We start from the raw sequence: 24079 nt of genomic DNA on the forward strand, positions 1-24079 counted from the left end.
TATCTATAACTCATACAATATGTGCGACACTGTTTTATACCGGGTGTTTTTATTGAATAAAGAGTAGAAACCGCCAAAAAGGTAAAATGAGGCGAAGATCGCCTGTATATGTTACGTAATAGCGTACAATGCAAAAAACAGTTGCTTTATCACATCCCATACAACCGTTTCTGTCTCAGATGTAAAACATATGTTTGCAACATTTAAAATATTGCAAGCCGTGATGACCCCATAAAAATGGAGAAGCAACATATGCTAGTTTACGAAAATAACGAAAAACTGGTCATCAAAAACGTGTCAGAGGATAATGAGGAGACACTTACGTTGTCGAAGGTGCTTGGCACGGGCAGCTTTAGAGGGAACAACGAGAACGATGTCTTTAAGTGCAGCTACAGAATACTAGGATTGTATGGCATGCTGTGCTTGGGTGAAAACAGGTATGTGATTCTCGTGACAAAGAGTGTTAAAATAGGACACGTTGCGAATTATCCTGTGTACGAGATTAAAGAAGTGCAGATAAAGGAGCTGCTGCGCAAAAGCAGCAAGGGCACGAATGATGCCTTCCTGCTGAAGAAAGCGCTCGAATTTTTCAGAAATCCCGGAATCATGTATTCGGAATTTCCCCTCTACAGCAGCAACATGGACCAGGAAAACACCGATTTCATTTTCAACCACAACTTGATCGGTATGCTCAAGAGCCATGTCAAGGGCTCTGTCTCCAAGTACGTGATCCGATCGATCTACGGGTCATTCCAGTACATCGATGTTGAGCGGTTTTCGATTGTTCTTGTGTCGCGCAGATCATGGAAAAATGTTGGTGCGCGATTTATCCGGCGCGGCTTGAACAGAGAGAAGGAGGCAGCCAATTCTATAGAAACAGAGCAGTATGTAATAATGAAGGTCGATGAGAAGCCCACCAACTCGTTTTTGCAGCTGCGCGGTTCGATACCACTCTATTGGAAGCAAGATCTCACATACAAGTATCGACCGATCATAAAAATTGTGAAAACTAACCCACTCAAGGAGTATGACACGAAATTGTGTAAAAAGTACAAGAACGTGTTTTATCTCAATCTGATACAAAACGTGGGATACGAAAGTGGCTTGAACAAGGTCTATGTCTCGAAGCTTGCAGATAATTGTTTAAAGTACCTGCATTTTGATTTTGTCAGGGAGAGGCTCTTTGTTGATTATAACAAAAAACTGCAGCTGCTGTGTTTGATAGCACCACAGCTGCAGCGAAACAGCTTTCATGATTCCAAGGGCAATCAGAAGGGCATTATCCGTACAAACTGCGTAGATTCGCTCGATCGAACCAATGTTGTGCAGTTTTTCATAGCCGAGGAGATGCTTGCAAGCCAGCTCAAGAGCCTCAAGCTGAGAAAAGATGATGTACCAGAATTCGAGATGAGGTACAAAAACATGTGGATCAACAATGGAAATATGCTGTCGTATCAGTACTCGGGCACGAACGCGCTTGGCGCTGAGGTTGTGCTTCACGGTAGACAGAACTTAAGAGGGGCCCTTACAGATTTCTATAACTCAGGGGTGAGGTACTTTCTCAATAGATTTTATCATGGCGATTTGCAGACATCGTATGATATCATATCAGGCAATTACAAGCAGCTGAAGATAGCCAAGCGCAAGAGATACTTCAATTTTTCATATTTCTTCCTCCTTTTCTTTGCCAGTATTTCATACACCTCATACTACATTTTTGATACAGTCAATTTTCCTAGAGAGTTGCTCGTGTATTTTTTGGTATCATGCTTTGTTGTGCCTATTCTATATCCGTTTATTGCTAGGTATTGCTTCAATTACCCATACTTTGAAAGCGATTAAATGTGTTTAATGACAACTCAGGTTTCTTTGTTGGGTGCGTCTTTTGAGGGAGCAGTATGACATTAAGTGATCAAAAAGTGTCTGACATAATTTAATTTATCACTTGACAAAACAAACCAGATTTGTTCTGTAAAAATGCGGGCATATGCTTTGTTTGATGTTGTTTGCGCATCACGAAAGCGGCAACATTTTCATATTTACTCTGCGCATGTACCTAAATACATAGGAAGATCTATCCGTTTTCTTGGCTGCCACATTTACATAAAAAGAACAGCCAATATCCACGGTTTAAAGTCTTTCTTTATCCGATTTATGTCAATAATACAATGAATTAGGAATATGGTGCGATGAATAGAACCTTGTACGAATAAATCCCGCTAAAGCACTTTTTATTGGCAGTCTACGGAATAAACTTAATAACTGTTGATGTTGTAGAGAAAATCATAATTGGTTAGATGTGACGTAAGGAGCACTAAATTTTTACGGTTAAAATTACGAATATTTGATTTAAGCAATAAGTAAAGCACTTCCTCGACCAACACCTCCTTTCATATTACAATTAAGTAAAGTTTTCCTTCAAAAATGGTTTTATCACGGATTTGTTCATTATTTGTTGTACGATACGAGCATTTGTAAAGATAGAGGTGTGATACTAATCATCATAAAAAAAGATATAGCAGCGCTGCGTAGAGGAACAAAGAACAGATCAACAGCGCCTATAACACGGCATCGTCATACATCAGCTGTGAGTTGTACCTCTAATCAACAATTACTGTAATTAAACGTACTCTGTCAACATATGACGGTTCAGCAATATTGCTTGCAAAACAAAGTACTAAGCGGCTCTACTGCTCATCATTTATGTGTTTTGTAGCAGCAAATTGATCAGAATATCTATTTTAAAGGCTATTACCGTGCACAGTGCTCACGGTCAAGTAAAACAAAACGTTATTTGATTACTTGGACATTTTGAATGCTGTAGGATTGGTTTAAACGGTTATTTCAGCAAAAAAGTTCTAAATCTGGTGTTCAAAGTCGGCAAGTTCAATCTTTTATTACTTACCTGCTCTCAACCTACGGTAAAAAAGAATATAATCGCTTAAAAATAATTTAACCGAAGTAGTAATAAATTTATTATTAATTAAAAAGAACACATGTAATTGCTGTTTGCACTTACTTTTGAGCACTTTGTAGCGCTCATACTGTTTACTGATCTTTTTGTAGCTTTACCTTGGTTTGTACTCCACGATTAAAATTAATTTTGAGCTGTTCAGGTACGACCAAAACATGTGCAAGAATTTTTGCCGTTTCACAGCATGTGGATGCTTAAGCTATTAGTAAATTATTACTGGTATTATACGCGTAAATGCGCTACATATCGTGTATACATGTTCAGCTTTCTAGTAGTCTGCGGTACTGTGCAAGAATATAGCACAATATTTGTGAGTAACCTCACACCGTACTTAATGAAACACATGTTTATAATTGTGCTGTTCTATCCAGGGTTATACTTTGCGAAAAATACTGTTAAACAGTCCTTTATGAGATGAGTACTGATCAAACATAGCACCTTCCTTTTGCAAACCTACCTTCCATGGTGATATCAACAATAAATAAAATAATTCTGCCGTTCCTAAACGGTGATCAAAGCGATCAACACAGTAAAATAATCGTCCATTTACCTCAACTATTTTATTTAATTATCGTTACGCTCGTTTATATTTTCCTTATTCTGTGGACAGATTTGTCTGCGTGCAGCGTAACTAAAGGTTCCCTTTGGTATGGTCGCATTATTAGACACGTACGGACTGGCAGCGGTCCTGCTTTTATTTAGCTGCGCAGGCGTAAACTCAATTTTCTGTTTCTCGGCCATCTTTGGACCAATCAATGGCCCTTTAAACTCTCCAACCTTTCTCAGGCACCTGCACAAGGCATACAAGCAGATCCTAACCTGATTAAAATTGCTTCCTTCATACAAATCATTAATGTCAAAAATCTCGTAATCCTCAACACCGATCCTCTTAGCTGCCTGTATAAATGCGAAAATATTCTCTCTTTGCAGAAACGCACTCTTTTTATCTGAGTAACCACACGAACCTGGCTGTAGCTTATTCATCAGCTTGCACAGCACGATGCCGTCCCTGAGCGATTCCTCCAAATCATCATGGATTGTCTCTTGGGTGATACATTCGATCCATTGTTTTAATTCCGTGTTTTGCTGCGACATTGAGGGGGTGTCTCGGTTGATTTAAATAAATGACAGTAATTAACAGAATTTGAGGAATGCCGTTTTGAACAACGGCTCAATAACAACGTACAGTGATATGTGGGGGGTGTGAGCATGCCTCGTGAGTCCTGCGATCGTTTGCATCTTTCTTTTGCCCTAAAAAGAAGGTTTTACAAAAATACGAACTTTTACGGAATGATCAGAATTATTGCAGAGCCGACCTCTGACAGCACAAAAAGCAGCATTTACCAGCAAAGAGCACTTTCAGAAGAATAAGCTTGTCTTTAGATATCGAATAGTGCATTATTGTGATCTGCTCAAAATAAGGCAAATCAATTAAAAACGTACAACACACAATAAATTGTATTTCTGCTTTGTTTATCTTAAACAGCGGAAAATAAATTGGAACAGTAATACGTGGTGAAGAGCAAAATATTCCGCTCGCCATAACATCTGAACATTTAGACAGATGAAAATATACCGAACGCGTGCAAGGTTACAAGGTAAACTCGACCAGTCACACTCAAAATAGCATATTTGTTGTATGACCAGCAAAACCTGCCATATCATATTACTAACCCGACAGCATAATATGCACACCGATATGCCATGATATCCTATCATCACGAATTATTTACCTCTTCCTTTTATTTCCGTAAAAAATTCTTCCTTTTTACGCCATCACCTGCTGCCCGATCATCAGCACTACTTACAGAGCAAATGATGAACAAGTGATTGATATAGCACGCTTATCTATGTCAACAGCCGAGTCATAACATCTACACGCGTTCAGCAACCGTACCTGTCATTTTAGTGAAATTTCCATAAAAAAGTGTTAAAAATACGAGAAAAAAGTGTCTTGTACACTCTACATGTTTTTACCACACCATACATATCACACATAAGAAAGCATGACTTATATTCGTTCATATTCTTGTACAACTTGGCCGTCTGCCCGTAACGGGTCTTGGTCGTACAAATGCACCTTCTCCCGCCATTTCGTAATTTCACCCCTGGTCGCATCTTCCGTTCTCATCAGGCAGTTAATTCGGATACGTACCTTGTTATGGCGGTACGGAACAGTGCTTTATAAGATGCAACAGCACATTAACCAAGCTTTGACACTGCTGTTCTACGATAAAGGCCTTTTTCTTCTTTTAAGGAGAAATAAAACTACTTATGAATGCAGTGATAAGTAAATTTATTATATTAGGCAGTACGTGCCGCTTCATCTCGCTTTTTGTCTTTCATCGCTATTTTTGCGTTACTTGCTTGATCATCTCCCACAAATAACGTGCCATGAATAGTTTGCTAGAACGATTAAGAGAACAAAACAGAAAAGTATGTTTGGTTAAATGGTGCTGAAAACGGATTAAAATAAGTATATTTTGAACAATCAGAGAACACATCATAAGATACGTTGATACAGTACATCAACACACATCATCATTTGTACAAACGTGTTCTTTAATTTTTTTGAATATGTCATTTGTTTAACTCCTTGCGCTCGCTTAATTCTACCGACATTTCATCTCTCAGCATTTAATACGTTCGTTCTTACAGCATATTCTCAATCTTGTGCTTAATGAAAGGTTTTTTGACGAAAAGAATTGTTGGTGAAACGCGAACTGTGCCCGATTGCATGCCAAACAAATCTAACTGATCAAAAAATATTTATTAGCAATCCTGTCTAACATAGCACCTAATGTAACCTGCCCATTGCCAAACATCATCTTTTCTCTGCCGTTAGAAAGACCTTAAATTCTTTTTTGACCTGCTGAGAGCGTGTACCGTTGCAAAATTACCTTTTATCACTATAAAAGTGGTACAAAGCAACGGATTAGTGCGCTTTTCTCATAAAATATGTATCTTGTTAACTGCACCATACCTGGCAATGTGGTATTAATTATACCATACTGCCGTATAAAGGAGACGTAGTTCATCAACAAAGTACTAAATTTTATTTTATCGTTATTAAATATTTGATTAAAATACCAAATATCATTTTCTCTTCGCGTAAGTACCATCAGGATTTGCACAGTTAGACCTAAGTTTAAGCACCCATGTGTGTTCAGCGCTTTCTTAGCCCGAATAACTTTGTTGAAACAATCAAACCGATTTTTTATTCAAATCACACTCCTCAGTCTTTGATCCTCATTTACAAATACAACGGTTTTTTTGACCAGAACCGCACAATAAGTTAACACGGATCGTTCAGTTATTGTAACTTGTCCAGCAAGAGTACGATTCATCCAACCTATGTTGTTAATGTCTAAAGAGATAATCGTATTCTTGCAGAATTAAAGTTAATCTGGCTGATCAGCCTTTGCTCTCATGAAGAAGTACCACACGGTTGTCGTCCTGTATTCCGCACGCTGATGAATAATGAGACTTTGTGAGTGATGCCCCGTCTTTCACAGCATGCATTTAACTGCGTGTTCATTTTTAACGATATCGTGCAATGCTCACAGAAATGGCCATTAGAGCATGAGATTGACACGTTTTGAGAACGTGTGCTTGCATTCCAAGCCACTATAGACAGATGAATGGATTGCAAACAGACAACTGCAACCGCACCATCATAACAATGCAAAGGTATGACAAGCTGCTCTCCCATCACTGATACTCCATCCACTTCACAAAGTAGTAGTAGCGGCTGTCCTTCAAATGTTCAAAATGAACTGCGCTCAACAGACCAGGACATGCATGCATTACATAACCTAAGAACAGAACGCTTTTATACTCATCATCCAAACGCTCAAATATCGCTCGCTCGATCACCGGCATCCTTTTTCTTATGATCTCTGCCATTTCATCGTCAGACCCGCAGCCATTTTCTATGAACTGTACCGATCTGAACCGGTCATTAAACTTGAAACTGAGCAACGTCTCATAAACAGTCGTACTCTCGTTTTTCATCGTACGCACAAATTCTTCAATAAATGTGAGTTTATGGCACAGTTTAAACCGCTTGAAGTGCGTCTTTTTCAATTTTAATCGGAAAGGTGCAGCATAGCGCACTTTCAGCTCATCAGGAATGTCCCAGGATTGTACATCGGCTCTACTTTTGGAAATGAAGGCATCACCTGAGAATAAACTGACCATATCGTTGATCATATCTACTTCTGCGTGAAAAATATCATCGCAGGAACCGAAACAGTCCATTTCTGCACATACGCGATGCGTATCAGCACATAAACGGTCTTTAGTACCAAATTCATCCTTCTTTCGTGCGATCGTGTCTCTCAGCACTGTGTACACGTGCAACAGCCTGAGAGCACCCTCACAATCGAAGGGATCCTTCCACTCATCCGAGTACTCTTTCGTCAGGAAGCAGCGTATTTTCTCGATAGGAAAGAACACCCGCTCATAATACGTGCACACACTCCCCTCAAGCACCTTTATAACGCTGTTGAGTCGTTGAATGGGCAATTCAAATACCCAGTCGGTGTTGTACGCACCGGTCTTCATCTGTTCGTACACAAGCATGGCGTTCTTGTACAGTTCAAGATTGTTTTGCACTTCTTTGCGTGCCTGCAGGTATAGATGCGAGTTTTTGCTCCGCAAGTTTTGTTTACGCTCGAACAGTTCTTTCATTGAGGGGGGCCAGCAGGAGTAAAAGTGGAAATAGGGCACTAATAGCTGCCATTGAGTGGTGGTGTCTGAAATGGTGTGTAGAGAGTGTATGGCAAGCAGATACCCACGGTAAATTTATATTGGTGTAAAAAAGGTACTTTATCTTCCTCTAGCACAGCTACACTATCCAAATATACGTAGGTACATTTGTAAATATGATAAGAATATTCTTTGATAAGCTGTGGTATTTTCGTAATGATACGATTGAAGCGATCAAGCACAGCCTCTCTGCACCAAAAGGAGCTTTTATATTGCACGGCATGTTCTGTGCACCAGAACAAGTGTTTGATGGAGGTACCACGTGCACATGGTAGCACCGATATGCCAAGGTACGTGTCTGTGATAAGGCACTTCGCCTATTTAATACAGTTCCATGATCAATCGTGCAAATTTAGCGCGCATAGTTGCTAACAAATGACCTCCTCGTGCTATCGATAGCTAAACAATTCTTCCTGGCAGATTGTTTCTTCGTTTACGATCCTTACCTAAAATCATTAACATTCTTACAGTCAACCTTTTTACGTTCTTCAAATGTTTTACGTAATTTTGGAGAGGTACAGTAAATCACTCTGTGCAGTTTGCTCTCCTGTAAAGCAAAGCTTACATTAATGTGAAAACATAGTGCAACTATTAATTGATAGTACGTAAGATAATACATTATTACCGTACTGTGGATGGATCCTATCTTATGAATCGATAGTACACAGGATAGGAAGCATCCACAGTTATGGTGTACAAAACCTAAAAACCTGTTAAATGCTATTTTATCGCAACATTTCATTTACATTACCAGATTATACTGGTTGTATTGCTGAACTGATAATTTTATTTTGTACTAGCTGTGCTATTTCCATTTATAGAACGGTAAAAACTGTTCTTTCCATTCAATGATACTTTCTTCTTTTCATATGTCGTATTATGTTTTTTCTATTGTTTAAGATTTTATGGTAGGAGTTAATTAATTAGCTACTATTCGGTGATCGTGTTTTAATGTTGTTAGCAGATAACAATTGAGGGCGTTTCGGAAAGAATGAGTTGTACGACAACTTTAGGCCCTTTATTCAGTGCAAATATATGAAACAAAATATTTTTATTTTTATCGAAGGGTCAAATAATTTATTCCACAGAACTAACCAATCATATTTCGAGTTGTCTTTTTATTTATATGAGTGAATGATGATTAAATTATTTCAACATTCCTGTGCACCAATTGATAGTTGTTAAGCATTTAAATTTTATTACTCTCGGCACTCTTCACACCATGCCTGTGCAAAACGCTGCTGCTTCTCATAATACCATTACAAACATCTTTGCTTCGTACTGCATCTCCTGATGAAAGTCTTAAGCACCACCACCATGTTAATGATCACAGGACACAAAAGCGGAAACCAAATACCAAAATTGAACAAAGGTGGTAGGTAGTACCTAAAACCACCACCACTCCTAAAATCTAAACTGCTCAACATCGCATCTATCCGCATGTCATTCATCTCCGAAAAAATGAAAAGAGCATGCACATCACGTGCATGCAAAAAATGCGAGTACCGTATCACCTTCTTCAACTTATGGTAGTAGTGCGTGTGTGCTTCCATTGCACCAGCATCGTAAAGCTCGTTGAACCGTATCTTTAACTGCTTTTGTGCGTGCTCTGCCGCTGTTTGTGCGATACGCGGTGGTGCGAAGTGAACAGTGATGATTAGGACGATTGAGCAGGTGTAGAGCAGGGATGTTGTGAATGGATTCATGGTAAAGGGCTGCGAAAGGGGAGTGTGGCGTGAAACACACGTATAGGGATAAATTAATAATTTGTTGTGGATTGTGATTATTCCTTCTTGACACGGTAAATGATGAATTGAGAGGTGTGATTGATACGCAAGCACACTCGTACAGTAAAACAAAGCATATACGTTTTATACGGTGTGTTACAGGAAGTACAGCACTGTTTGAGTGCACTCTTCACGTTTTGTATCGCTGGTCTGTTTTAGTTTTGATGGCTCTTTGATTGGAAACATTAATTTTTGTTTAATATCGGTTTAAAAGTATGTGAGCGATGGGAACAAGCTTGCCGATTCATAGCTTATAAGGTAAATATGTGCAGTATAACATAATGAATAGAGATATAATTAAAAACCATTTCTATTTGTATGATACCGTACAACGTTCAAATAGCAAAGATACACCACTACTTACACTGAATGTACGTATCACCATCCATTCGTCTGCTATTATACTTAAGTGCCATTTTTTTCGTAGAGAGGATCAAAACTTTGTTCCGTACTAAACACACCTTTTTCTTTAAACGCAGTTTTATGACACAGCTACGACCCCCATATTCACAGATAGGGATGAATTAAATTATTTTACGGATGGTGCTCATCGATTAAAACAAATAATTTATTTATATGATTGGAATGAAGGGATGATGATTAAATACTTTTACTCTTGCAGTCTTCTGTTACAGAAACGGGCTAAGAACGGATTCCATTCCAAATTGTACTTCCTTGTTTTTTACAATTATCGCTTCAATTGCATCCTCACTTCAACGTTAGAAAATACCATCCTTAAAATTTACTGTTCCTGTTCTTAAATGGGATATTGAAGGGTATTTATGGTAGTATTTGGTACGAATACATTTTTAATACGTGTTGATCTATTCATACATTAAACTTACATGATAATGGATCAAGGATCAATCAAAGAACAGTGCAAGACAGGTAACGAAATAAGGGAAGTTCGGTAAAACATTATTTCTAGGGAAAGAATAATTTAACGACTCATTAACAAGCACACATTCTGTTTTACCGTTGACAACAGCACAACTGATGGCAAAAAAACATATTTTAGTGTAGCAAAGGGCACAGAAGCAATTTTATATAACAAATTGTTACTTTCTCTTTATTTTTACTGTATAGCACACAAAAACGACAGAGTAAACCGTAATATAGGAATTGTTGTGTAGTGCGCAAGCGTGTTAGATGAGCTTAACTTGTAAAACTAGTTACTTCAACAGTAAATAGATCATTTCTGATAGCAATAAAACTTTTTTATATGTAAATGAAATAATAGATAATAATCATAGATATATACCTTTTGTATTGGTGATAACCTACTTTATGTTGCGTTTTCTTCTAAGTACTAGTTCACATTTTTTGTCGTTTTTAGATCGCAATGTTGTGTAGGTATTATCATTATATAGATAATATCATCACTTGTATCATTTCATTCGTTAATTTCCTTTATTGAGCTCTTGATACGTTTGATTCCACGCCATTTTTTTTATTTCGTTCTATCCTCAACCTACAATCCGTTCACTCTCAATTCTTCCCATCCCAGTATCCACATCTATTCATCTTTCGATATAATTCTATTATTTCCATACACTTATATTCATTCTTTTCATCCTATTATTTCTATACATTCGTACTTATCTCACACACTTCTGCACACTTCTATCCCAAACTAATTATGTTATTAAAGTTAATTTTTTAATCTTCTCCTCCAACCCTTTTAAGCCCCTTTTCCAACCACATCCATAAATTCCCCAGAGCCCTTCAAGAAAATCCATACCAAACCAAAAAACAAAATAATCAAAGCTTAGATAACAAAAAAATGCACAACCAACAAGAAACATTAATACTAGAAGCCCGAACACTAGTAATGCCCTTCATATACTTATACTACACGGCATGCATCCTTTCGCTAGGCATAGTGCCCATCACGATGCGCATGTTTCCGCTGCTCAAGATAAAATGGACAACCTGCAGGAGTTCTTTAGACCGTTGCACACACGTACTTGTACAGAGCAACACAGGATTTGAGTTTGTTGAGGTTGATGTGATAAATTTGAAAAAATTTAGGAAGTTCAAGAACAGCGTGTATGCTGAGCTTAAGAGCTACATACATGATGATACGGTGCGGGTGCTTACCACCAATTTTATGAGGTTTGTTTATGATTATGGCAAGGAGTGCTTTGTACGGCCAAGCGGCCGTTATAGCATACCGCTCAGCAACCATATTATGTATGGAGAGAATACGCTTGCTACACGTACGTACACCGTGTCACAGATAGTTGTTAGGCATTTCACATCTAATTTGTTTCTTTACATCCTGGTGTGCGTGTTCATATGGTCACAGATAGATTACCTGACATATTCTGTTATACTCCTGGTGATGGCCCTGTATTCGATCATCAACGACGTGATCGTTGATATAAGAAACAAGAACAGCGTAGACCGACTGTCCAGGATAAAGAAGAGTATGAGCGTGTTTAGGGATAACCGGTTCAGAGAGCTTAACACAAGGAATTTGTTCCCAAATGATATTGTGGCCATAGCACCCGGTGAGATAGAGGCGGATGTACAGATACTTTCTGGAGAGGTGATAGTTGATGAAAGCTTTCTTACAGGTGAAAGTATACCGGTGTACAAGAAGAAGGGCGGTATTGTGCGCGCAGGCACCGTAGTGATGGAGTGTAGAGAGGACAACGAGCCGTTCTGTCCGTCAAGCGAGTATGAGATGGTGCGGATTAATGTACTTGATGACAGGAGTGGTAAACGAAGGAGCGTACGGCAAGGCACTGCGGAGAGGACCGGATTGGATAGGAATGGAGTGAATGAGCATGAATTGGATGGTAACGAGGTGAATGAGAGAAAAAAGCAGGAAAGGAGTGCACCAGATGAAAACATGGTGAGCAAAGAATCGAATGTTAACGGTGAAATGGAGTATGAGACGGGAAAAGACAAACAAACAGAAGAAAATATGGAGTATGCGGCCGTAACACGAGATACCACGGGAATAGCCGGCAAGATGGCACACTCAGACCGAGGTCATCCCAGTCCATACCACAAGCACGTAATAGGCCGTGTGATAAGCACCGGATTCAACACCACAAAAGGCACTCTCATCCGAAACATTCTGCTCCCCGCCAAGCCCAATCTTAAATTCTTCAATCAATCCAAAAAGTTGTTGCTCATCATGTTCTGCATAGGTACAGTAATCAGCATCCTATACTTCCTATTCTCACTGTTCCATGAGATAAGCGTAAAGAATTCGCTGTATTATTCCATTGATCTGATAGTCACCATAATAACGCCTGCCCTGCCAGCCGCGATATGGATCGGCATGAACCTGTCGGTCAAGAGTTTGAAGCTTAGGCGTATCATGTGCAACGATATAAATCGGATTAATACGATCAGTGAGATAAGCACGGTCGTGTTTGATAAAACAGGCACGTTGACTGAGGATGGATTGGATGTACACATGATTGATGTAGAGCGCGGTGATGAGGATGAAGATGTAGAGATTGATGATGTAGCGGGGAGTGCTTATGATAAGTACCATAGTGGTAATTACTACAACGCGTACGGCAATAATGGTAGTGATTACGACGCAGTTACCGATCTTAAACGCGCAAGCAACCTCAGAAATAGCAATGATGCATCGAGCACTGATACGGATAATACGAGCACCGTGGTAACGATAGCCAAAGGGCACAGTGCAGGAGGTGATAATAACGATGCAAGCAGCAACGCTCATCCACGCGGTACAGCACCAAAAAAGTTGAAAAACAGCTTTCTTATGCTCATAGGGATGTCTACGTGTCACTCTGTGGTAACAATAAACAACGAATGCCTTGGCGATCCTTTGGACGTGAAAATGTTCAAGTACAGCAAAGCATCGATGCACGAGAACACGGTAACAGTGAACGATGATGTGCCGCATCGGTGCAGGGTGCTTCATATCAATGAGTTTGATCCTACGAGAAGACGTATGAGTGTTGTTGTTGAGTTTGAGGGAAAAAGGTACGTCTTTGTGAAGGGGTCTGCTGAGAGCATAGGCGGATTGTTAAGAGATAAATCTGAGGTGTACGATAAGAGGAGCAATGAGCACGCGTTAGAGGGTTACCGTGTGATTGCCATGGCGTACAGGTGTATCGATGAGGATTGCGGCGGCAATCGTAGTAAAATAAGGAAAGAAAGTAACGGCCACGATGACGATTCTCTGTCTCGTCCAGTTCATCGCGAGCAGGGTATCAGTTCTGGTACGAGTGACCGCGATCAAGACGGTAGCCGTGATAAAAACAGTCCTGGTAAAAGTACCAACCGCGATGAAATTGCTAATCGTGACCAGAACAAGCACCAGAATTACGGTCAGCAAAACGAACAGAGCCTTACATTTCTTGGTTTCATAATATTCGCCAACAAACTAAAACCAGCAACCATCCCCGTAATACACAACCTAAAACTTGCAGATATCACCTGCCTGATGGCAACCGGTGATAACATCCTCACAGCAATATCGGTGGCAAAAGAATGTGGAATGATAGAACAGGACACACCCATCATATTCCCCGTGTTGGAAGAAAAGAACGAAATCGAAAAGAATGAAATGGAGTGGTGCGTGATAGGGGAGGGCAGCTACTATTTCGATAAACTGCGGCGGAAGCTGTTCAAGGAGAGTAACGAGGTGGAGTACGTGATTGCCATTGAAGGGCGAGAATTTGAGGAGCTGCTGGAGGATGAGCAAATACTCGATAAGACGATCGTTTACGCGCGGATGAACCCCGAGCAGAAGAAAATGCTGTGCAACCGCATGGAATGCATTTTTGTGGGAGATGGTGCCAACGATGTAGGGGCGTTGCAGAGCAGCACGGTAGGTCTAGCACTGAACAAGAATGCAGCAACGATGAATAGCGCGTTTGTGAGCGATGTGCTGGACATATCGAGCGTGGAGGTGCTCATTAGGGAGGGGAGGTGTGCACTGGTCACATCGTTTTGTACGTTCCGGTTTATGCTGTTCACATCGCTCAACCAGTTCATATCGTTCATCGTGATGATGCTGTTTTTCGTGTTCGCGAGCGAAGTGCAGACGATGCACTACGACATCGCCATTGTTATACCCGTGGCGTACACGATCGGTTTGTTTAAGTGCTCGCACACGCTCAGCATGGAGATGCCGCGGTGCGAAATACTAAGCGTGCGCTTCGTGTTCACGTTTGTTATGCACCTCGCGATTGACAGCGTGTTTTTGTTGTGCTGCGCGTTTGGCAGGCATAGCGGCACTGCCAACCAGTACGAGTACAAGACAGCGATGTCCACCCTTGTGTTCTTTATGACAGCCGTACAGGCCGTCAATAAAGGAATTATACTCACGGATGGACAGCCGCACAGGGAGGGTAAAATGCGTAAGAAACCGTTCGTGTTGGTGATCGTGCTCTCGTACCTCGTTCTGATCGCTGTATTTGTTCTAATGCTGTTCAATGGCACGTTCGTGAAATGGTATGATTTTGAGGTGCTCACCCTCAAGGAACGCGTTCTTCTCGTGGCAGGTATTTTTTTTAACACCGTGATCAGCTTTTTGTTTGAGTACGTTCTCAAGGAAAGGATGCTGATGGTGTTCTGGGGGAAGGAGGACACGGTAAGCGAGTATGATGAGTAAAGATTGTTATTGATAGTTGAGTTGTATTGCTAGGATTGGTTGATGTTTTATAAGATTGGGAGAGAGGATCAGTTGATAAGACCGGTCATGCTCGTAATCGGTAGTACTTGTGCTGCCCATTCTGATAAGACGTGCCTTTTATGTTTATATGAGGTGAACGGACCGCAATAAGTAATCAATAAACATAATTTTGTGAAAAAATAGGGAAGGGCTCAAAAACTAGTACCAAATTAAAAACCTAGTCTTTACGAAGATTTGTTTGCTTGCCATCCCTCATGTCCACAATTTAAATAAAATTAGTGGTTCCGTGTGGAGTACCAAAATATTGCCGTTTCTTACGGTATGTAGCTATCACTCTACTATTAATGTAGCTGTGCTGCTATTAAGGTCTGTTATCACATCAAATATAGTTACATCTTCTTTTAAATTGCTACCTGTATTGAAAATGATCCTTCATATCGATACTGAACACAACATTTCTGTTGTTCAGAGGTGTGTTTCACCACACAGGCAGTGATCAGGTACTTTTACCTTACAATGTTGTTTGAACTATGAATCTCTCATATCAACACTAAACATAACCATCAATCTCAACATAAATATTAAAACAGGTTTGCCCCTCCTTAGAGTTACCATACAATAAGCCATCTTAACTCCTCACCATTGCTCAATCAATACGTTCATAACCGCTATTTAATTAACCTAACTGCTCGCTCACAATCTCCTCCTCAATACTTGCATACGTATACTGCTGATATTCATTGAGCAGGTCATTCATATTGGACTCGGCTTCCGTAAACTCCATCTCATCCATTCCTTCCTGCGTATACCAATGCAAGAACGCCTTTCGCCTGAACATAAGCTGGAACTGCTCGGCTATCCTCTTGAAAAGCTCCTGTATGGCTGTGGTGTTTCCAATAAAAGTGGCAGACATATCAAGCGTGGACGGCGGTATGTCACACACGGCTGTCTTGACATTGTTTGGTATCCATTCTACAAAGTTGGACGCGTTACGGTTCTGTATGGTGTGTAACTGTTCGTCAACGTCCTTCATAGAAATATTACCGCGGAAAATGGCTGCTACTGTAAGGTACCGGCCGTGTTTCGGATCGGATGCTGCCATCATGTTCTTGGAGTCAAACATCTGTTGGGTAAGCTCACTCACAGAATACGATCGGTACGATGCCATCCCTTCAGCTATTAACGGTGCAAAGCCTATCATAAAGAAATGCAATCGTGGAAATGGTATCATATTGACGGCCAGCTTTCTGAGATCAGCATTGAGCTGACCTGGAAAGCGCAGACACGTGGTCACACCACTCATCACAAGCGATACTAATCTGTTAAGATCGGCATATCCCGGATTCTTAAGCTTGAGGATGTTAAAACAGATGTTGTACAACGCTTCGTTATCGATGCAGAACGTTTCATCAGCATTCTCAACAAGCTGGTGGATGCTCAGCGTGGCATTGTATGGCTCAACCACCGTGTCGCTCACCTTAGGTGACGGCACCACGGAAAAAGTGCACATCATTCTGTCAGGAAATTCCTCACGTATCTTTGATACAAGCAATGTGCCCATACCAGCACCTGTACCACCACCAAGTGAATGTGTAATCTGAAATCCTTGCAAGCAATTCGACTTCTCGGCCTCGCGTCGCACGCAGTCCATCACATTCTCAATCAGCTCCGCTCCTTCTGTGTAATGGCCCTTTGCCCAGTTGTTACCTGCCCCACTCTGTCCAAACACGTAATTGTCAGGCCTGAAAAGGGAGCCCAACGGGCCAGAACGCAACGTATCCATGGTACCTGGTTCAAGGTCTACCAGCACAGCACGCGGTACATACTGCTTAGTGCTCGACTCGTTGTAGTACACGGATATGCGGTCGAGCTGGTTGTCTCTTGTGCCGGTGTACTGGCCCAAATTATTGATGCCATGTTCTTCGCTGATCACTTCCCAGAATTTTGTGCCGATTTGGTTGCCACACTGGCCGGACTGAAGATGAATTATTTCTCTCATTGAGGGTAAAAATTTTGAAAATTTTTATGACCGACAAACACACTCACAAAATGACAGGCAGTGGGATTGAGAAGGAGTTTGGGATGTGGTACGAAGTGCAATGGCAAAAGGCACAGCAATGCATTGAGGGAGTGTTATTGCATATGTATCCAGCAATGACAGGTTTTGACCTGAACTATGTTTATGGGAAGCCATGGCCCACTTATTATACTATGATCTCAGCACATGGATAGGATGGCTGTGTATGAAGATAACGCAGAAATAGAAAAGCTGTACGTGCCAATTCTACTGCAGGGGATGTTTTTCATAAAAGAGACGAGAAAATAAAATTTAACATATGCTGTGAACGAATTATCGGCAGGATATAACGGGTGTTCAGCACCTGATTGTTGCAGCAAAGAATAATTTGTGCAATTGAGAAATTATAAAGTGATACCTACCGGGTACTGCACTAAATTGTGCTGTGAATGCAGCGTTTTTAATCGCATTTACGCTGTTATTGTGTATTTGAAATGATGCTAGCCACAAATGAGTTTCTGCAGATGGCTAGATATAATAAACGGTGGTTGGGATGCAAAGTGAAGGAATTCATCGTTCATAGCACATCACCAGTATTAACTCATGTTGTATTTGCGTGTTTTTCTTTTTTGACAGCTTCATCGTGATAGCACATCAATGAGAGGGAGTAATTCAAAAAAGCAGTGGTACCACGAATCGTTCATCTGCGTGTGATAAAGGGGAGATGAACCGAAACAGCACTATGTTATCAAATAGAAAGGCAGCAAAGAGGTAAATTAGGTATCCAGTACACAATATAAGTAGATCACGCTTTCGTGGTATGATGATTAGCAACACAGGAGTAGAGTGATAATTATCACAAAGATAAAATGTTCATTACGTAAATATACAGGTGTAACACACCTAAACAACAATTACTGATATTACATTGTATATGAGGTGCAGAATTGTACGATAATGTAGCAATTATGATAACGTTCTCTATTTTTCACCACAGATGACAAAATGTACGTAGAACTGCGGTCTGTAAGGTAACAAATAAACAATTTTTAGTGAACAAAACCATAATAATGCATTATTAGTAGCAGAGAAAGGATCGCTCATTCCTGTAAAAAGAAGCATACCAGTGCTATGATATGAATAATTAATATATTATATTTTCTTCACACGATAGGTCGGTTTGGCCGAGTGGTTAAGGCGCTAGATTAGAAATCTAGTGGGCTCGTTCCCGCGCAGGTTCAAATCCTGCAGCCGACGTGCCTTTTGTTCGTATCAAAAATGTATTATCGATCAATTACTCCACAACCACAGAATACAAATCAATAAATACAGAGTTACGAAAGGCTACCGCCTCATTTCCAGTTATGGTAATCAAAATTTTATTAAGCAGAAATATATTCTGACAGGATGAGAAGTAAGTCTGCATACGATAACACACATCACAACTTGCATGTACAATAGTTCCTTAACATTCTATGATATCCTCACGGTTCTGTTCACAAACATAGGATCAAATATCAATTTTTATGCTTTCGCTACACGAGACGGAAATTATCACGGCGTATTCCGCGTAGGATTTAGTTAATAGCTATAAAAATGTCAAAACTGCTAAGTAATAAATCATCAAAACACATGATACAGAGATAAGGCATTGAATACCATTTTAAAGGACTAAAGATCAACACGGAACGGCTATGCCAGCACAAGTAAGACTACTCGCACACATACTGAGTTTTTTCGTGTTGCAAATGCATTCTCATCTTTTCACGGAAAAGAAATATCCTTGATCGTACGTGTTTACTCTTCGGCACCCGGAACAAATTAGCAGAACGGTTGACCAAAAGATTTGCTTCAAAACACAAAATCGCACCCGAACCCGGCAAAATGAAGCCATTTTAATACGATGTCACAATGAGCAGCTCAAAACACTGACGTAAAACACCAGGAACATTGTCAAACACCATTTTTATAATACACTTTAATTATACACGGCTCAACAAATATAAAAATAACCGTGTCATCACCTTTTAGTACGCCGATGATTCAAACGATAACAAAAACATGCTCGCAACAAACGAATACGCTAATTTGCCGATCTTTTCATACATATTTGTGTTTGTAAACGATAGATTGAAAATGCTCTGACTACTAAGAAACGTAAGCACAAATATCATGAGCAAAACACATGCCATCGGCGAATTACCGCTGTAAAAGAGTGCGATGATCATCGATGCCTTGATGATGGTCTCGGGCGTTATAAACAAAAACACCCACTCGAATCTTTTTAAGATTGTGTCCTGGGGTGCAGGCTCTGACTGTGGCGATAAATAATACAGACGGCCGTCTCGTCTCACAACCTTTCTTGGATCAACAGCCATAACCTTCCCTGTCAGAAGATTTCTTACGCTAACATTGCGCTCTATCTGCTGCATTTCTATGTCGTCCTCCTCGTTGTTCAAAGACGAGTTGGACAGGGGTGTGTCTTCAAACACGATGCTCTCGTGGGTGTTAGACTCTATATGAACATCTTTTGCTTTTCTATCCTCGGTGCCGATCTCTACCGGTTGCTTTTGCTCAGTACCATTCGACTCACTCAAATATTGAACACTGGCATCCGCGCCCTTCTGGCACTCCTTCTCATCGATCGTATCCTCTATCTTGCTGTGCTCGATTATGTAGCTGCCGCTCCGCTCTTCGCACTTACGCACATCGAACTGGAGAAATACACTACCAGTCGTGTTCAGAATACTGATCGGTATTCTGTCGGATATCTTCTTTCCATTGTACAATATCACAAGCCTGTCCTTAATCTCAGATACGCTGTGCTCCCTCCTCGACCCGTCCAGCCTGTATATCTTGATGGCTGCCTCATTATCAACCATTTTCTCTACAATGTAGTTTTTTATGTCCTCCACTGTCTCATTGGCCGTCATCTCTGTTTCGAAAAGAATTTCTCCTCGAGGTGAGCTCATGGTTATTTTCAACATGAGGGTGCCAATTTTTGTGTTTTATATATTAAAATTCTTATCAACGAGTTACTCAATTGGTTGAAAATTTTGCAGAATATCGAATTGGAAGGTTATTTCTGATGGTGCTGGTGTATAATCTGTTCAGTGATGTAATTTTGTGGTACTGTAGCGTTTTGTACTCCTTTTTTGTATAAAGGGGCACAAACTGATAAGTGATCTGATGAAAAAATAAAATAGATAGTGATTGGTGAATAGTTCTCCTTTTTAAAGAAAGAATCATTTTTAATCAGTGCGTCAAAGAGGTGTTGTCGATCCCGCCATTAGTTACCGCCTTATATTCACGAAGGTGATCAAAACGGGAAATAGTGATAGAGCGGAGGCACAGGATTGTTCAGGATATATTTATCACAAAAAGCTCAAAAAACGGGTTTATTAATTTATTTGAAAAAGGTAAATGAACCAATAATTAACTGAATTAAATTTTTGGAGTATATGATGTAACAAATTTGAGTATTGTACAAAAATAATATTTTATGAGCACAATTAAATGAGTAGAGAACGCATACATGAAAAATAACTATATTTGTTATCTTGGGAAATTCTGCACATTTAAGTGGCTTTGAGAAAAAAAGCAAACAGTTTTAACACATCAAGTAATGTTATGTAATTCGTATTGTAACCAGATTTGATATGTTCCTCTTAAAGATCCTAAAAAGATTGCGTTGCATGTGGTACACAATTCACAAACATTTCCCATAATGTAATAGATGGTTATTGTTGGCTACAATATATGGCTGTATTCGTGGTCTGATTACTCTTTGTCGCGTAGCAAATTTCATTTGGGAAAATATCATTCCAATCGAGATTACCTAATTCCGACTCGGACTTGTTAGGAATTACGTGGTTTTACATTATATCTGCTCCACTGCATTCTTTGATATTCGTTAATCAGGACAGCACATAACAGTTAAGTAGGAACCCTCCATTTTATTGGTTTGTAACACATACATCTATTTGTGGACGAAAATTTTATTTTTGTTCGCCTTTGATCATTTTTACCATCCGTGTATGTTTCTGATTGATCATTTCAGAGAAAATGTGTGATATGACGGTAAAAATGATCCTTAGCAGAAAATATGAATTGTGACTGAATAGGAATACACCAAGGAAAAGAAAGGTTGTTATGTAAGTAAAAATTTATAGATCATTCTACATGTTTACTATTGCAAGTGTTGTATATTCCATTAACACACGATCAAAAGTAACTTATTGTCAGGTTTTTTGCTCGAATTTATTTAATATAAGACCAATGCTTTTCCATGCGCCTGCCCAACATGTCATGTGTTTTATGATTGTTACCGCTTAAAGAAGCGAATAAAAGGATAAGCGGCCGTATTTCTTCTGCACTCGTGTTCCAGAAGGAAAGATCTTTGGTGCTCATTATTTTTGTGTCATTTAATTTTAAGCAACAGAAACTATGTGACAGTATTAGTGAACATCTTTCATAAGTATTTCTGCTACAGAAAATTTAATAAACCTTCGAACATGGTATGTAAATGAATGGTAACCAGCCACCATAAAATATTGTAAGAATACCTGCAATAAAAGACATTTTCTCCTCAGATTAGATTGTTTATTATGATGCTAGTCATTATAATCAATATTTTTTACGGAGGAGAATTAGTGTGAGTGCTTTTCCCACCGTCATTTCTTCGATTGGTGCTATGCCACTCTTAACACAAGTCAATCATCAATTTTAATTTGTATATTCCATCGGTTGGCATACACAAGTCTATATAAAGAGAGTCTAGTGTTTTATTTTGCCATTGTCCTTAGCATTATTATTTTCTTTACCAATTTTCTTCAAGGATTATAAATGTTATCGAGATACCACACAAATGCAGCACCGATCTGTTATAACTTGTAAGTTATTTTGATTTCACGGTTTATGTAAACATAGTGTGTTGTGGCTCATCTATTATGGACTGAAAGAGCATAAACAGCAGTACATGGGTGTAGGCATCAGGAAATAACGTGATTATAAGTAAAAGTATGTTCAATATATAAACATTACATTTACTTAGTCAACTTCATGCTCGGGCACATCGTAAATCTATTTGTGCGTTGTAGAAATTTATAACACTCTGCAAGATTCTGTTTTTGGATAATCATCAGTCCCTATATTCACCCTTAAAGATTTTTATTGGAATCAAGTCAATTTCGTTCAGTGATCATGTAATTTTAATGTTGTCTGCAAATGATAGCTCGATGCGTCTCGGAAATAATAAACTGCATAACAACTTTATACTCTCAATTTTGAACAAATATCATATAAATATGCGAAGCCAAACAATTTTATAGCAGATTTTGTACAATTGATTTTTAACTACAAAACAGTTGGTAGAAAGGAATGACCTGATGTTTTAGTCACATTCAAAAGCTCTATTTTAGTATACTATCCATTCATACACCCGTTTTTGAAAAACGGGATAGCGCAGCTAGTCAAAGCATAAAATCACAAGATTGAGATGTGATAGATGATCATGACTGAGCAGAAGAGATATCGAGCATAATAGTACGTAAGTTATGATGAATATGTTGCAATAATAATATTTTGGTTGAGCGGCGAAATTGCGACAGGGTACATAGTAACGTTCTAGTGGCTGGTTCTGTGCTCGTTAAATACAGTAAACAGAAAATGTCTCGGTCTATGCTATAATTATTCATCACTGCACTGATCACGTAGTGAATCTAAGGTATTCTTACCGACTGTTTTTAGTCATTACCAACGAGAATAAGCAAATCTTGAGTGAAATTAGTATTTATTACGATTTTTCTTGTCCAAAAATGAGAAGCGATGAACGAACGTAGAATAACGAAGATAAAGCAATGTGATATAGGTGATGAAATACACCACATTTGTTGAAAACAAGCGAGAAAAATATATAAAAAAGATATGCAAGAAATTATTGATGATGAAAGAGATAGCGCAAATTGAGCTTCTCACAATTATGGAATTTGTAACGATTTTGTTGAAGAACTGTGTGTATTTCTGTGATATATTAAGTTGTTACAACTTAACATCAGTAAAATGGCTTAGGACAATCCACACAATATATTTTGTATTTGCCACAAATATTTATTATGAACTGTAATGATAACATACAAGTGCGCAGTTTCTTATTTCTTCACTTTATATGTCATTTCTCGTGATATTAAGGTAACACATAAATTTTTATCTTTAAATCTGTAAAGTACTTAATCATATCAACATTCGAAAAAATGGAGGATTTTTGATTTAAACATCTGAAAAATCGCAGTAATAAAAGAAATACTGCCTTTCTTTTTTACCTAGTAAAAATATGATTTAAAATATTACGTGTTAAATTGATTATAATTTGTTGCTTTGCAGTAATAATTCAGATTAATAATGTTAAAACATTACTGCTCTGTATCAAAAGTAGGTAAACTATCTTCCAGCAATGAACACAGTGGACAGATCAACAAATCTATAGATGAGATGAAAAGGGCTCTATGAAATATTTACCAAGTTGGAAAATATTGCGCATCATATAAATATGGTTCTAAGTATTTGTATGTTAGTTAGTAAGTTAGTTAGTTTTATAGCAATTTAAATGTATACATTCTAATTGAGTGTATGCTCAGACAATAAATAAACATTTTTAGTGACAACAATAATTTTTTTAGTATAATTTATTTACTTATCATCCAACCAACAGCAACAATAATTAGACAGAGATACTTTTTAGTTTACTAGGATAGCGCATTTGTCTCTCCAATTATTCTTCAGATAAATTACAGTGAAATGTCGGTTTAACTGAACATTTAAGGCGGAGACACAGAAGCTAGTACCAAAAGAAAAGAAATGGAGAGCGGGCATTATGGAAAAAAGGCCTAAGATGAAATGTA

The 24079-nt window shown here is 39.0% G+C and overlaps 7 protein-coding genes and 1 non-coding gene across 8 annotated transcripts; 3 read left to right on the top strand and 5 right to left on the bottom strand.

Moving 5' to 3' along the window:
* The first annotated feature begins 146 nt into the window (after window positions 1–146).
* VCUG_00748 (uncharacterized protein) lies at window positions 147–2417 on the top strand. Its single transcript, XM_008075579.1, has one exon. It carries the CDS (start codon window positions 238–240, stop codon window positions 1840–1842), a length of 1605 nt encoding a protein of 534 aa, XP_008073770.1. The 5' UTR covers window positions 147–237; the 3' UTR covers window positions 1843–2417.
* Window positions 2418–3514: 1097 nt separating this feature from the next.
* On the bottom strand, window positions 3515–4212 carry VCUG_00749 (uncharacterized protein). The gene has a single exon (XM_008075580.1). It carries the CDS (start codon window positions 4067–4069, stop codon window positions 3539–3541), a length of 531 nt encoding a protein of 176 aa, XP_008073771.1. The 5' UTR covers window positions 4070–4212; the 3' UTR covers window positions 3515–3538.
* A 1868-nt stretch (window positions 4213–6080) lies between these two features.
* On the bottom strand, window positions 6081–7666 carry VCUG_00750 (uncharacterized protein; the record flags this gene model as incomplete). Its single annotated transcript, XM_008075581.1, has 1 exon — window positions 6081–7666. The coding sequence occupies one exon, from the start codon at window positions 7664–7666 to the stop codon at window positions 6686–6688; it is 981 nt and encodes a 326-aa protein (XP_008073772.1). The 3' UTR covers window positions 6081–6685.
* Window positions 7667–8805: 1139 nt separating this feature from the next.
* Window positions 8806–9549, bottom strand: VCUG_00751 (uncharacterized protein). Its single transcript, XM_008075582.1, has one exon. The coding sequence runs from the start codon at window positions 9448–9450 to the stop codon at window positions 9004–9006; it is 447 nt and encodes a 148-aa protein (XP_008073773.1). The 5' UTR covers window positions 9451–9549; the 3' UTR covers window positions 8806–9003.
* Window positions 9550–11254: 1705 nt separating this feature from the next.
* Window positions 11255–15339, top strand: VCUG_00752 (HAD ATPase, P-type, family IC). The gene has a single exon (XM_008075538.1). The coding sequence runs from the start codon at window positions 11315–11317 to the stop codon at window positions 15140–15142; it is 3828 nt and encodes a 1275-aa protein (XP_008073729.1). The 5' UTR covers window positions 11255–11314; the 3' UTR covers window positions 15143–15339.
* Window positions 15340–15817: 478 nt separating this feature from the next.
* Window positions 15818–17162, bottom strand: VCUG_00753 (tubulin beta chain; the record flags this gene model as incomplete). The annotated part of the gene is made up of 1 exon (XM_008075583.1): window positions 15818–17162. The coding sequence occupies one exon, from the start codon at window positions 17160–17162 to the stop codon at window positions 15840–15842; it is 1323 nt and encodes a 440-aa protein (XP_008073774.1). The 3' UTR covers window positions 15818–15839.
* A 1192-nt stretch (window positions 17163–18354) lies between these two features.
* VCUG_02798 lies at window positions 18355–18437 on the top strand. The gene has a single exon. It is a non-coding gene; the product is annotated as a tRNA-Ser (tRNA).
* Window positions 18438–19151: 714 nt separating this feature from the next.
* Window positions 19152–20167, bottom strand: VCUG_00754 (uncharacterized protein; the record flags this gene model as incomplete). Its single annotated transcript, XM_008075584.1, has 1 exon — window positions 19152–20167. The coding sequence occupies one exon, from the start codon at window positions 20165–20167 to the stop codon at window positions 19208–19210; it is 960 nt and encodes a 319-aa protein (XP_008073775.1). The 3' UTR covers window positions 19152–19207.
* Between the last annotated feature and the right edge of the window lie 3912 nt (window positions 20168–24079).

The sequence above is a fragment of the Vavraia culicis genome (assembly GCF_000192795.1).
Source record: "Vavraia culicis subsp. floridensis unplaced genomic scaffold supercont1.9, whole genome shotgun sequence".
NCBI lineage: Eukaryota > Fungi > Microsporidia > Pleistophoridae > Vavraia > Vavraia culicis.

Bases quoted from the DNA above. Each gene is read 5' to 3' on its own strand.
- VCUG_00748 (XM_008075579.1), top strand. From the start codon at position 238: ATGGAGAAGCAACATATGCTAGTTTACGAAAATAACGAAAAACTGGTC.
- VCUG_00749 (XM_008075580.1), bottom strand. From the start codon at position 4,069: ATGTCGCAGCAAAACACGGAATTAAAACAATGGATCGAATGTATCACC.
- VCUG_00752 (XM_008075538.1), top strand. From the start codon at position 11,315: ATGCACAACCAACAAGAAACATTAATACTAGAAGCCCGAACACTAGTA.
- VCUG_00751 (XM_008075582.1), bottom strand. From the start codon at position 9,450: ATGAATCCATTCACAACATCCCTGCTCTACACCTGCTCAATCGTCCTA.